The following is a 15,120-nucleotide window of genomic DNA, read 5'->3' on the forward strand; positions in this document are numbered from 1 at the left end:
GAATTCCAAGAGCTTTTTATTCTGGTTCTGGATAACTGTTGATGGATAACTCTTTTTACAGGAGATCCTGGTCAGCCAGGTCAGCGTGGTTTACCCGGCATCCCAGGTGCAAAGGGAGAGCCAGGTATTCCTGGTATTGGACTTCCAGGTCCACCAGGCCCAAAGGGTATGCTTACTGTATTGTACTGACTGGAAGAGGGAACATAAGGGGTAGTGACTCTTCACCTTTTACTAGCAAGTTAACTTCTGTTTCTAGAATCTTTTAAAAAATGTTTGTCCTAAAACTCTACATCTTTATTACAGTGTCTTGGTTTGAAAAGACGGGTGTCTAAGGAAGTCAGGAACCTCCCTTGAAATGGAAAAATGTAAACCAAACCCCCACCCCAACCCCCCCAAATTATTATAATCTTGAAATCAAGAGGCTCTCAGGCAAAGATATTGGAATAGGAATAACAGTTATTTTCCAGGAAATTCAAATAAAAATGCAGTAGTACAAAAAGAAAACCACTGACAGAGTCAGATACAACCTCACATGCTGTTGGGCAGGGTGTTGGTAGCAGTCTGATTAAATGGTTTCAGAAATACCAGGAAAAAAAACTGCTGAGCTCTTATTACTCTGTTCACTGTCCTGCTCCTTCTCAGTAGCTTACATTCTTCAGTAAACCAATAACACAAAAGTGGGTACAACTTTGGGAAATGAGCTTGAATCAATAGATTATTTCCAAATGCTGCCTCAAGATGTTAATATTTCTGATGTGAACTGCTTGTGATTTTTGTAAAAGTTCATGGCATAGGGATTTCCCCTTCTGAGAGTCCCAGAGACCCTTTGTGGCAAAGACTGAATTCTCAGAAGTTCTCTCACCTGAATGGGTACCTCTTCAAGTATGCTTGGGCTAACACAGGACCTCTTTTCATGGGCTTTAGGCATGTCTGGAGAAGTTGTTCTAATGCTTTCTGATATCGTTTCTGCTGCCCTAATCTTCATGTTGTGTTTAGGTTTCCCAGGGACTCCAGGCCCACCTGGAGCTCCAGGAACTCCAGGTCACCCTGGTCTGGATGGACCTCCTGGACCACCTGGTCTCCCAGGACAGAAGGTCTGTGTTTTTGTTTACTATAAAACTTCCCTTAGAGGTGTTTCTGTGTCACTGGGAAGATGGTGAAGAGGATTTCACCTCTTATTCTCAGATTTTGATGGCGGGGAAGTAAAATATTTTACTTGATATTTTGAATGAGGGTAGTAAAATAGGAATTGAACTCTAAGATGGTGGCTATTTTTAATTATTACTTTTAACATTTTTACAGAGGCTGAACTTAGAAAATCTACTTTTAAATTTTTTTTGATCTGTTATAGGGAGATCGTGGATTTGGAGTTCCAGGACCACCTGGGCCCCCAGGACCCCCAGGCATAAAAGGAGTTCAAGGACCTAAAGGTGATCCTGGCTTCCCAGGAAACCCTGGTCTCCCTGGCCGAGCAGGCTTTGATGGAACCCCTGGGCCCAAAGGTATTGGGAACTCTCCCCTGTTTTGTTCCCTACTGAACTTTTAAAAATGTAGCTGTGCTGGGAAGCATATGGCAGTTAAATATAAGCAGTTCTGACTTTAGAGCCATTACTTCAAAATCAATTTTTCCTGTGTAAATGGAAGATTGTGTTCTCAAAAGGCAACTAAGGGAATAAATCCCAATCTGTGGGTTAGTACCTGAAGATCTGTTTTCTAAAGACAGATAATGTTTATATGGGGGTAAAACTTTATCAGTAGAATAATTTTAGATGCACTGTGCTTCCATATGCACAGAGTTAACAATTCATTTACCCTTGCTCTTGACCATAGTTTGAACTGACCTGCCAAGCATGCCTGGTTTGCTGGAGAGCATCCTTTGAATTTGATGTGGATGATGGTGCAATATGTGTGTGTGTAGCCTAGAAACATAAACTTCATGCAGTTCATGTTGAGTGGGGATAAATTTATGGCTTTGAGAAATAGCCTCTGGAGTGTGGTTTTTCCTCTGTTAGATCAATTTTTATTTGCATGCAAGGATGAGATTTCAAGTACAATGTGCAGGGACTCTGAAAGCAAATGTCTCTGAAATGGGTTCAGTATTTGATTAAATAAGAGTGTTCTTTTAGGTGACCCTGGACCAAGTGGACCACCAGGACTTCCAGGCCCACCAGGCATCCCTGGCATTGGTGGTCAAGGTCCTCCTGGATCTCCAGGACCTCCAGGTCCTGTTGGCCCCCCAGGTAAAACTTGCACAAATGGTTCCCATAGGTTATTTCTGGCATATGCAAGCAGATATACAAGATGCTGAAGGTTCAACTAGACAGATAGACAGTGATAAAATTAGGTGTATGTCTCTGAAGGGAGTTTAGTTGCCTTTTGTCTGAAATTACTGGTGAGTGATGAATATATGAACTTATTTCATCTCAGCACTGAAGAGTACATGTGCATGTATGTACATCATTCTATTCATAAAGTTTCTTCAGGGAAATTCCTTTTCCTTTAATTCAGTGAATGGGCTTGTTGTGCACAAACTCTTGATGCTGCAAATATGTGGCAGTCACCACAGTGAGAACACTTTCTGTGGTCTTCAGCATGCCTTGCACTGAAGCACTTCCAAACCCATCCAGTTTCTCCCATGACTGTAGAATGTTTGTGTTGCATGTCTATGTGCTACACTATTTGAATGTGTTTGTACATCAGCACTGGGCTTGGTATTGTTTGCAATGCATGCAGACAAAGTCATGGCCAGCTCTAAGACCATGGATCATGGATTGGTTGGTCATATTCAGATCTTTGTGAACTGTGAGCTGAGATTCAACAAGGTGCTGAACTTGAAGGTAGGCAAAAAGTTGAGTAAATAGACCCATGGAGCTTGAATTCTGCTCTCGTGCATAGTGTGGGTCATGTTTAAATCCATTCTTCCTGAGTGAGGCAGGAAATATGTGGTCAGGGCACCAGCAAGCCTTGATTGTGTTGAGTGTTGGGAGCTAGGGACAGAAGGGATTGGGACAAGGCACACAGTGGTCCCCTGGGGCCTGGCTTGCTGTGCTTACTGTAGGGTCCCAAGCTGCACTGGAGAATAAACTGAAAAAGAAGGGCAACACAGGCCTAGTTTTGGGGTGAGGGGGGGATGTATTACAGTGTGGGTTTGAATTTTTCATCCAGTGCAGGTTCTTTTGTCTTCCTGTAACATCTCCTCTGGTGCTAGTCAGAGTTTGATTTCATGCGATCACCAATTTATTCTGCAACATACTGATGTTGACAAATGCACAATGATTACTAGAGCTGATGGATTTGAAATGCCTCTATTTTCACTCTTCATGTCTGTACTGAATAATCATTGTGGCTATTAACAGCATGGGGTTCTGAAATCTGGTGCATGCTGAAAGGTCCCACTTGATAAATCCTTATTTCCTTTGGCACTGCTCTGTCTCAGTTTTGTGCAGTATGCCTTAAATTCCCTTCTTCCATCCCTTGTGTATTTTACTAGGCTGTTTTGATTCTGTTCCTTAATGCAGCATTAGGGTAAAGTTTCTGGGACTCTGGTTTTCAGGCAATTTGGAAAATTTTTGTAAGTCCCTGTCCAGAATTTACTTTCTCTGCACAACCTATTTATTACTATTTATTCAAATAGTTTGCAATAGCTCAACATTTTTTTTCTTTTTTGAATATGTAACAAATTACTTTAGAATTTACTTTGTTGTTTATATTGTTGTAATTATGGTGTGGCTACATTTTTGATACCAGAAATCTTCTATTTGAAAAAACATATTTACCATTTTAAGTGTGGAGTTTGTCCTATATATTATGTTCCTTTTTTTTTTTTTTTCTCCCTACTTGCTGATAGAAAGCCCTTGAACACAGAGCATGTGTATCCCCTGTCCATCATCTGGTACTGTTTTGGTTTTTATCTCTCCATAGCCACTCCAGGCACATGATACCACACTTTAAAGCAGTGATAAGCTGCTGCCAGGGGGAACATGCTTAGAATTTAATAAATGGAAGTCCACAGCTTACGCTATCAAGAAATTCAGTCTGCCTTTTCAGTGTGCAAAGAACAAACATCACTCCGAAACTTGTTCCTGCAGCTGAGAGTGGGGTCACCATTACAGAGTTGGAACACTGCTGCCTTGGGGTTATTTTATGAGGTTTTGGCATTGTACTGTCAATTATCTCAGACTGTGCCAGGGCATGCAACATGCAATATACCATCTGTGGGTGTAATAATGTACACTTACATAATAGAACTAAAAGAATGTGGGAAAATACTGAAAGTTTTTCTGTGTAATAAAGAAGGAACATCTTTTGAAAATACCTATTTGGGGCAATTTAACAGAATGTGAGGCCAATCAATGAGAAGCTGTTTGATAGGGTGTATTCTGGTGTTCAGAAGGGGTCCAAGCCAGTATCTAGAAATAAGAGTTTTGTAAGAAATGCATCAGAAAAAGCTTGTTCCCCACTTTTGTAGAGAATACTAGACAAGGAAGGAGGTGAAAAAAATTAAAAGTATCAATATTTGAAAATACCTGTGTTTGTGGTTTCTGTATACAGTGGTGGCTGCACTTTGAGAAAGATATCCAAGTTTCCTTGCAGTCTGGTTTCTCTTATCTGCATTGGCATTGAATTCTCTGTATTTTTATCTATTTTCAGTAACTTTAAATAGATTGTTTTGGGGGTTTTTTTGTCTTTAATCTATATGCACTTTATTTTGTTTCCTAACTTAATGACTATTACAACTGTTTACTGCTACCTGTCTCAGCTTCCCGATGAGCTCTAACTTGTCTTTTGAACCTCAGGTCCCCCAGGTACTGTGGTTTCTTTACCAAAGCCTTTTCTTAACTTGAGATTTACAAATTCTCCTTTTCGGTCAGCTAGCTTTCCAGAGTGAGCATCTTCACTGACCCTGTGCACTGGAGGGAAGTGAGCTGCCTGCTTGCTTCAGCAGTACCTCAAGCTCAGTGTCATTAGCATTGAACAATTTTAAGTATATTCTGACAATTGTTATTTTTCATTCAGGGAAAATACAATGCAGTGCAGAATTTTGCTGACCTTCAAAAATATTTAGCTTTTATTATCTTAAAACGTAGGAAGATGGAGTAATTAATGGAAATATATGAATCTGAATACCTAATTTTAAAATACAAACTAGTCTAATAATTTTGGCTTTTTATTTTAATAATCAGACTTAAAATGTTGTTGAAGAGAGATGTTTTCATTTTGAGATTTATTTGAATTGCATTTGCGCTGCATCTCTAGTAAAATTTTAGTCATGTTTCTCTTCAGGAGAATATGGCCTTCTAATGCTTGGAAGTCATTAAAAAATAAGTGGTTTTAGAAGAATTGCAGCGTTTTCATTAGTGCTAGGAGTGGATTGCAACTAAAACTATTCCTACAGTACTATACCCAGACACACAGATCTCAGCCTTGCCTGACTTTTTGCTAAAAGATTGTGTTTTAACAACATTGTCTAGGGTTGCAAGGCATTCCAGGGGAGAAAGGGGATCCAGGTCCTCCAGGCTTCGATATTCCTGGCCCTCCAGGTGACCAAGGAGCTCCGGGATATCCAGGACCCCCTGGAATACCAGGGCCTAAGGGTTCACCTGGGCCACCTGGCAGGGATGGAATACCTGGATTTCCAGGTAAGTTCATGTATTTTACCTGTGGAGAAAGACCAAACTGCAGTTACAGGTGTTAGCTCTTAATGCTTGGCCATGCCAGCTTAATACACTTAGGTGTTTATCCTACCTATTTAAAGTTGGATATATGTAATCATTACATCTCATACTTTTAAAAACAACAGAAACAAAATTTGTTGCATTAAAATCCTTGTTACCTTTTCACTCTTCCTTATAACTTGATTTAAATATTTCATACATTATTCTTTTTCATAACTTTCAGACATGGCTTTGATCATCATTGTTATGATATTTCTCTAATTTATTTTGTGATCTTTTTCCTAGTCATTGCTATAATTAAGAATAAAATTAGTTTAAAGAAAATAATGATAAATGCTACTTAGTTTTAAGTATTATTTTTCTTATACTGTTAGACTATTCAGTTAAGCTAGTCTGTTTTGCCCTTTGAAATAGAAATATTAAAAATTAATTTCAAGAATCTCTTGGATAGAGGGAGCAGTACAAAATATTCTAGAAGTAGTGTATACTTGTCTTTTTGCCTTTCACTAAATTCAAGTTTGTATGGATATAAACATGCTTTCTACCATAGCAGAGCAGTGCAAATTTTCTTCTCAGGACCAAATGGAAAAATTGCCACAATTTCAAGTGTCATTTTATCTGATTTTAATTTATACATTAAATGAGTTGTTGTAATTCCCTTGAAACAGACATGTGCTGGTTAATAAATACAATAGAGATCCAGGGAATCAAATTGAAGGTACCTGATAGGTTTTGAGTTTCTGTTTAGAATGACAATGTAGTTCAATGCTTTTAGGTGCCAAAGGTGAGATGGGCGTCATGGGAGCTCCTGGTCTTCCAGGGCCTCCAGGAACTCCTGGAAGAAATGGCCTGCCTGGCTTGAAAGGTAATGTTTGTTTTATTCACCCCTGAAAGGGATGCAGAATGTCTTTTCCCTTTCCTGTGTTGAAGGAGGTTTTGTAATACTAATATCTAGGTTTTAATTTCTGGGACCTGCATAAGTTATTGTCTTGTGACAGTGCTGATGTTCAGAATTGCTTTGCGTTTTTAAGCTATAACATTCAATCACTATTTAGTTGATGTCATGAATTGTTAACTACTTTAGAAACATTTCCTTCAAATCGATGGCATTGAAGTAGGGCAATATTTCTGAAGTGTGTTTTAAGTCTGCTTAAAACAGCAGGAAGAAGAAAATCAGTAGCTTAGGGATATGAAGTCATCAAGAATTAGCTATATAGGTATCACAGAGAGTCTCTTTTCTCTGCATTTTTCCAACCCCCTTGTTGGAGATGAATTTTGAAAGAGTTTGGTAGAAGAAAACCCAATTCACCTCTCCAGAACAAGGAGGCTCTGAATCCAAAGCTGTTGTAGCTGTTACTCCTTTGTCCCAGAGGCACAGCATGGTGGGGCTCTGGGAACTCTTGACGTGGGTCAGACAGGCACATCTGCTTCCTCTGCTGTCCAGAGCTGACAGACACCCTGCACACTCCATTCACTCAGCTTTGTTCCAGGGCTAAAGATGCTGTGGAGCACCTTCCAATAAATTGCCTGGTCACTTGGTGAATTCCAACATCATGAATAAATCATGGAATTCCTGTGTAAGAAAAAGCATGACAAATACATTAGCCTACCTTAAGGATTTATTTTTTTTTTTCATTTTGTTGGCTGTACCTACTGTAGGTAATAGTGGATTACCTGGTCCACCAGGGCCTCCTGGACCAATGGGGCAGAAAGGCATCAAAGGTGAAGCAGGTCTGCCAGGTCCACCCGGAACAATTGATCCCAAACAGCTGGGAGCAAAAGGAGAAAAAGGCGAGCCAGGTGTTCCAGGTAAAGAACTTTGCATGTGGATATGGGGAGGTGGTTTGTCCTCTACACATAGTAGTGAGCTGTGACTGAATCCATTACTGTTCATTCATTCTTACAGAAAAAAATTAACTTGGAATATAGATGTGGTTTAAGGGCCTTGTATTTAGGCTTTTTTTAAAGACATTTTGTGACCAAGTTCCTCTTAATGATTAGTTTTCAATGTCCTCACTCATTAGCTGTTACTATTATTTAGCGTGTGGCAATTTTGTAATAGCACTAAGGTGCATTCAGCAGGATTACAATTCAATCTTCTAGGAGTTATTCCTAAGCATGATGAGAAAGTTGTCATAGCTGCTGGGCTGGCTGCATTCCTGCTGTTTCAAAGGCCCTTGGGTCTTTGCCATATGGGATGAAATTGCTCAGGTCATCTGCTCATGCACCATCTCTGTATTCTCCCTTTGGGTGTCTCTCTGTACCACCTGTGAACTATATGTCATCTCTGTGTGTGTTTCTGCTTGGGAAGCTGGCAGCCTGGAGATATTTCTCAAGTCTGTGCTCTCTCACTCTTGCTGGCTTCCTCTCCAGCCCTCATTCCTAATCCCCCACCAAGAGTTCTGATGTCTCCTTTGAACTCTAATTTAGTGTTTAGAAGAGTAAAAACTATTCTACCCTCAAGAGAGCCAAAATGCTTTTCCCTAATGTCGTCCCAGCCATTATTGTGCTAATTTACCTATTGTATAAATTTCTTGCAAGCCTAGATAGGATCCTAAGACACTATTTTTCTTCTTCTGTGAAAGGAAGGTTTAACTATGTCAGCAGGACAACACAAAGTTCTTATGGGATAACAGCCACATAGAATTTGTAAAAGTCTGCTGAAACACCTGCATTAATTTTTATAATGTATTACTCCAAAAGTGATTTCGGTGTAGCAATATAATTTAACTAGAATATACATAATCTGGGTGAACGCAGAGGTTAGAATGCAGTCTGCTCATGCAGAACACGGCCCTTTGAATGAAGTATATTGCTGTTAGTCATTAAGTTATTTTTTTCTCTCCTTACTTATATTATTCCTGTTCTCTAGTAATTTTAAATTTTCCAGAGCAAATATTTTGTGTTCTCTGGTACTTTTCTTTGCTAAGGTAGGAGGAATTACATTTAGTGAAGAAAAATTTCTGCTTGGTTTTTTATTCACCGATAGCTACATCTGATCTTTTACGGTAAAAGAAAACATACAGTAGTAGTGATAGTAATAATAATAAAATGTGTCTTTTTCCCTTGAGGTATTCCTGGTTTATCAGGCCAGAAAGGTTATCAAGGTCTCCCAGGTGACCCAGGCCCACCAGGACTTCAGGGCCCACCAGGTGTGCCAGGATTGCCAGGTCAGTAAACAAGGCCTTAGCTGGACAGCTTTGATGCATAAAGATTTGCATGTGTTTTTATCACAAGGAGTTGGGATGTTAATCTACTTATATCTAAGCTAACCTTAGGGATTTGCACTGAAAACTGCAGCACAGTTTTGGAATATGTAAAGTCATTATCCAAACACATGCCCCTTCCTTCCTTCAACAGATCCAAGAGCAGTTTAAATTGTGTTTAACTGAGTTTAAAAATCAGTTTAAAATTATCCCAGTAAATATTAAGGTATCTTTTAGGATGACTGGAAAAGTACTTGCTGCTTGTGCAAGCAACATGACTGGAGAATTTGCCAATAGGACTTTCATTTCATATGTTCATTTTGTATATTGCTAAGCATTATATTTTGAAAATGGCCAAACTGATGTTTTGCAAAGGCTGTCTGGGTATCATATATTTGCTTTAAAGAATTGCAAAAAAGAAAACTAATTCTGTTTCACACCATTTCTCCCTACAGCTATAACAATTTATCTGCAATCTTCAGTCCTTGCTTGCTGTGTCTAATGTAGGGCTTGATCTAAATATTTTGTTGGGCTTGGGGAATATTGTTAACCACCGAAGACTCAGACTAGTTTGGGCATTGTAGGTTGCATTTAATTCTGTAATAGAAGCTGCTGAATACTTGTTGCACGTAAGAAAGAGATAATGTTTTCATTCTGCAGAGGAACACCTGAGAAACCATGTCACATCAGTACTGAATCCTTCCAATGGTGACTAAATTCGGGACTGAGATTTGATCTATTTCATTAGATTAATCTTCAAAACAAATAAGTAGTGGCCCTGTTCAAATCTTGGCTTGCAACAGACTGAAGGTGTTGAATATTTTAGCACAAGTAAGTTTGGAAAAGCAATATGAGGCCTAAAGGAACACCAAATCCATTGCTTGTAATCAAATAATAACCATGTTCATATGAGAGTGTATGGATATCAGAAACCTGTAATGATTGCCATTAATTAACTCAATCACACCTTTCCTAGGTACCAAGGGAGATACGGGGCTTCCTGGGCAGCCAGGACCAACAGGACCTCCAGGATTAAAAGGAGCTATGGGAGAGATGGGCCTTCCGGGTTAGTTTCTGTGCTTGAATTTTACTCCATTTGGGCCAATGTTTTCCTTTTATATACTCCAAAGATGACTCTGCTTGTGTCTAGTATGTAATAATAGCAATAAAGATGAGGATTGCATAAAGCCTTACATACATAATTGAGATTTTTAGGTAATTCTTTTAGTTTGGTTTTAAAAGTAAAAAAAAATATATGTATTCAAAGCCAACCAGTCAAATTGTTAGGCCTTTCTTGTTTGGTTGCTGTACTTTGAATGATTTCTGTAAATTAATGCAGAATTTTTATTTATGTTTTTTTAAATTTCATTTTATCTTCTGGACAGGTGCGCCTGGGCTTAAAGGCAGCCAAGGAGTAGCAGGACGTCCGGGGCAGCCTGGGCCTGTGGGATTTCCTGGACTGAAAGGGGAGAAAGGTGATCCTGGTCTTTCAAGCATTGGTATCCATGGTCCCCCTGGACCAAAGGTATCTTTACAAAATTTTTCAACTGAAAATTCCATGAGGAAATTAGATTTTGTTGATTTTTCCCCCCCCAACTATTACTTAATATATATATTATGTATAACTGTAAATATGTATATAAATATATTAGTAAAAGACAGGGTTGACTTTTCATGTGAGATAAAAATTTATGATTTTAAAAGTGAAAATACTTATATATAACCTAATCAGTTTAAAGGGGAAGATTGTTTACCAGACTTTTCAAGTTGAGTTTGCTTAGTGGCCTTATCTTCGCTGTGACACTTTCCTAGTTGCTAGGGATTTATACAATTAATTTCATTGTCCCCCTGTCTAATTATGTAGTTAATTCCTAAAAAATTAAGATGTGCATTTAAGAAGAAATTACTAATATAGATGGTTACTGCTGCTTTAAATTTTAAAATCTGTATAAAGTGTTTGAATTAATATTTACCTATATCATCCTTTCTGCCACCCACAAAAAAAGTGACAAAAAGATCTTCAGAATGTCTAACAGTCTTCACTGATGCCTTGCAATTGATGTGCACAATTAACTTAGCAAAAACATTGTATGATTAAAGTTGCACTGGTTTCTTTTCTATTCTACATTACCGTGGGGTAAAAATCTCTGATCCTGCTGGAAGAAAGGAAGATACATTTTTCTTTAATGTCAGTTCTGAGGAAAAACTATGATACTGTACACAATTATAGGGGAAAACTGTTGAAGTCTTTACTATTGATGTTTTTCCTTAATTTTGTATTGACATGATTCACATTAACTGGGTATGAGGGGGGTATATACAATATACTTGTGACCTTGATGTGATGCTAGGATGGGGAACATACAGTAAGGGCTTTTGTATCTTAAAAAGTCTGGGTTCTTATTTCTGCTTAATGTTTTCTAGGGAGATCGTGGCTTGCCTGGATACCCAGGTAGTCCAGGCTCTAAAGGTATAGCTGGAAATCCTGGTTTGCCTGGATTTTCAGGCAGTCCAGGTGCAAAAGGAGAACCAGGCCTTCCTGGATTCCCAGGTAATTCTCAACAGATTTTTTTCATTTCCCCTCTTGCTAATATTGGCACAAACAGCTAAACACAGTGGGTAACTGGGGGAGACTCCAGCTTCTGAGTTTCTGGCAATCTGCTGCTTCTAAGCTTTGTGCTGTTGGAATTGTCACTGCAAAAGTGTGGGAATGCATCTCTTATGAGTGCCTTCTGGAATCATTCATCTGCTCTGAGGGGATGGAGCAGCAGTGTTAGTTAATACTCTACATAGCACTCCCTATTACCTCCTGTAACACCAAATATTTGGGTCAAAAAAAAAAAGTATCCATATTTTTTCTTCAGGAATCAATAAAAAAGTGCCATCCCGGAAAACTTAGCACTTTTTTTCATAGCATTTATTGTCCAAAAAATGTGTTCTAAAGAGAAATCTCTGAAATATTTGATTAGGTTTTGGACTTTGTTCTTTAAAAAATATTAAAAGAGGTTGTTCACAGGTGTATGTCAGCTTTTTCATTCAAAATTTAAGGAAACAAAACTTTACCTCTGCTGCATTTACCGCACTAAAGGATGTTCTACAAATGTGCTTGAGCTGCTTTGATGTAGAAAATTATGGAATTTACAACTGTGGTTGTAACAACAAGAAGCTTAGAAGAAAACAAAACCTGACCATGAACCTGGCAATTTTTACCCTCTGCTTCATGTCATGCTTAAAAGACTGAACAGCCACAATGTGTACTGAGATACTACCTTGATCAGGCAGGCTTGGGTGCTGTTCAGAGCAGGCACTCTCTGCCTCCAGCTCATGGTGTAGGGGTCTCTCCCACTCAGCTCATGGTGTAGGGGTCAGAATCCAGCGTAAACTCTAGGACCATTTTTATTAAGTTCCTTTTTCAGGAAAGGAAAAGAGGATTGGGGAAGGACTATTCAATCCCAGTTCATAATGTTTTCAATTTGTTGTCAAGCAGAAACATAACTTTATAGCAGACTGCCAGAGTTGCTGTGTCTTTGGCCATGAACACTCAACAGTTAAGAGGAGGCTTGAGAGTAGCAGTACGGGCAGTTTTACCAGTATGTTTTGTTCCTGTACATTCTCTGTTTTATATTTTATCTCCTTGACCAGCTGTAAATCTGAAAAATGAGCATAAATACAGTATCTTTTACTCAGGGCATCTCAGATTGTAGCATTTCAAGATCTGCTGAAAAGTCAGTTTTGTTCATTATTTGACTGAAATGCCTGTGCTTTACAGGAACACCAGGAATTCCAGGACCAAAAGGTATTGAGGGCCCTCCAGGCACTCCTGGCCTGCCTGGACCACCTGGACCAGTAGGTGAGCATGGACAGTGTAGCAGAGATCAGCTGCTTCTGTGATAAACATAACACATGAAGGCACTTCCTTTCTTATCTTTTTAGCATCATGGAAATGAATCTTCATGTACATGGGTGCTCAGACACCATTGCATGCACTTAATTCACTGAAATTGAACAGTAAAGAAAGAAATTTTAGCTTTCTTTTGAGGATTTGTATTTGCTGTCCATTCATTAGCTGCTGAAAAAAAATTTAACTGTTTCAGTACTTACCAGCTTTATTTGTGCTAAGTATTACAGTGGTCTAACCTGTTTTTAGGAGCAAAATCCTAATTTATTCTAAAGAAAAGCATTGTATTTTTAGCAAACAGTGACTGCTTGAAAATTCACAGCCCTAAAAGCCTTTTCTAAATTGTCAGGGGAGAGAGAGAAAGGTTTAATTTTAAGATAACACCCCTGTAAATCTTTCATTGCGTTACCACACCTTTAGATTCAGATGGTGGTGAAGGGGATGCTGGTTTACTTTACTGTAATTCAGGCAAGCCTGTGCTAATGTGTTCTGTCCGTGTTATAGGTGATATTGGTCGTCCTGGTCCTCCTGGTCCTTCAGGAGAAAAGGGACAACCTGGTCGAGATGGTATCCCTGGACCAGCGGGTCAGAAGGGTGAACCAGGTTAGGTGTCCCTCCTGTTTCTTTCCTCCTCTCCACTCTGCATTGACATGTCCTGCTTGCTCTAATCCTTCATTCCTGTAACTGCCCTTACACCTTCAAAGCCACTCCTGTGGTTCCTGGCTGCTGGGTGGCTCACAAAGGGGGCTGCCAAGCTGCCAGGGAAGCACAGGACAAGAATTCAGTCAGCTCTCCTGGATTTTATTACCTGGCTTTAACACCAGCCCCTGTTCCTGTATTTTATGGTAGCTTTATTGCTTCAGCTAAGTTTACACAGTGGATAAACAGTGTAATCCCTGCTACCAAGATAGATCTTCAAACGAAAATGCAAACACAGTGACTCCCAAAATCTAAAAGAGCATGGATTGTGAAGGGATGGAAACACTTAGGAAAGTTATAGATGCATTCAGTAGCAAAACCTCAACTTTGGGGAAGATGGTGAGTGAATGAGAATCCATGTAACCTCAAGGAATTATTTAGATGAACTGCACTTTCATTGTTCTAAACATCATATTCCCATTCCTGGAGACCTGAAAGCTAAATATTAATTTTTGTCTCAATCTATCTTTTTTTCAGGTCTACCAGGTTTTGGGCATCCAGGACCCCCAGGACTCCCAGGATTGTCAGGTAAAGCTTTTCTGTTGCCCTTTGTTAAAATGGTTCAATGTAAAATACATTTACACATTAAAAACAAGAAGGGTGTTCTATTTTCTGTAACAAATGAATGCTATAACTACAAGTCATTTTTCTTTTCTTCACCAGACTGTTTTAAATTAACCACAGCAATAAAGACATTTTATTACCTCTATATTTTGTAAATTAGCAATTATGCAGCCAGAATAAATGCACACAGAGCAATAGTCTACTGCATTGTGTGAAACTTCGCTGGTTTGTGTCAGTAAATAAAGTATTCATACAATAGATGACAAACTAAGCTGCTTTGAAAGTACAGGTACTTGGTACATTGCTCCTCTCTGGTAGCATTAAAGCTCCTAAATTACTCAGGTTTATTTGAAACTTTTGCAAGTATGTCTGAATTTTCAACAATATCTCAAAAAAAGGATGAAGTCTTAATACTGACAGGTTTCTTCACAGAAAGCCTTATTTGTAGGCTTACAGTCTCCAAGGATGTTAATGAATTACAGCATCACTGATTTAGTAAGACTTTTTAATGTTTTAAGCTATAGTGCTTTCTCCTGACAGAATTATTAGCCCTCACTCTTTTCTGAATGTTAGACAATTTTACACTGTCTCACTCTGCAAATAAGGGGAGTTGTGGCCAGACCTGTACTTTCTGCAAGAGAGAGAAATGGCTTTGCAAGCTGGCTTTTGGGCTTTATAGAAATTCATAACAGTATTCACAAAAATGGCCTTTTACAGGGCAAAAAGGAGAACTGGGGTTACCTGGCCCACCAGGACCCCCTGGACTTCCAGGTCTGAAGGGAGAACCAGGTTTCCAGGGATTCCCTGGTCTGCAGGGTCCACCAGGTCCACCAGGAATACCAGGGCCACCTCTGGAAGGTCCTAAGGGTAGCCCTGGCCCACCAGGTGTTCCAGGAAGGCCAGGTAAGAGCACAATCCATATCTGTGAACATCTGCCAGTACTTTGATATTTTGCTGGTAGGTCATCAGCCTTTAAATTGGCTCAGTTTATTTGGATGAATAAGGTCAAGCCTCATGGCATAGGTGCATGGGCAACCAGAGACTTTTGTTGCCAAAAAAAGCCAGCATCTATAAATAA

At 39.2% G+C, this 15,120-nt stretch overlaps 1 protein-coding gene across 1 annotated transcript in view; it reads left to right on the forward strand.

The window, feature by feature from the left end:
- COL4A5 (collagen type IV alpha 5 chain) overlaps positions 1-15,120 on the forward strand; it is an 88,200-nt gene that overhangs the window by 59,048 nt on the left and 14,032 nt on the right. Inside the window, exons 27-41 of the mRNA XM_014258760.2 lie at positions 62-166; positions 997-1,094; positions 1,352-1,502; positions 2,127-2,240; positions 5,472-5,639; positions 6,451-6,540; positions 7,335-7,484; positions 8,747-8,845; positions 9,858-9,947; positions 10,267-10,406; positions 11,306-11,432; positions 12,651-12,731; positions 13,284-13,382; positions 13,956-14,006; positions 14,760-14,945. Of these exons, the coding sequence (XP_014114235.2) occupies positions 62-166; positions 997-1,094; positions 1,352-1,502; positions 2,127-2,240; positions 5,472-5,639; positions 6,451-6,540; positions 7,335-7,484; positions 8,747-8,845; positions 9,858-9,947; positions 10,267-10,406; positions 11,306-11,432; positions 12,651-12,731; positions 13,284-13,382; positions 13,956-14,006; positions 14,760-14,945 (1,749 nt within the window). The remainder of the gene's footprint in view (positions 1-61; positions 167-996; positions 1,095-1,351; positions 1,503-2,126; positions 2,241-5,471; positions 5,640-6,450; positions 6,541-7,334; positions 7,485-8,746; positions 8,846-9,857; positions 9,948-10,266; positions 10,407-11,305; positions 11,433-12,650; positions 12,732-13,283; positions 13,383-13,955; positions 14,007-14,759; positions 14,946-15,120) is intronic.

Source organism: Pseudopodoces humilis, chromosome 15 (genome assembly GCF_049639895.1).
Source record: "Pseudopodoces humilis isolate 2021_Gansu_Grassland_sample_001 chromosome 15, ASM4963989v1, whole genome shotgun sequence".
Taxonomy (NCBI): domain Eukaryota; kingdom Metazoa; phylum Chordata; class Aves; order Passeriformes; family Paridae; genus Pseudopodoces; species Pseudopodoces humilis.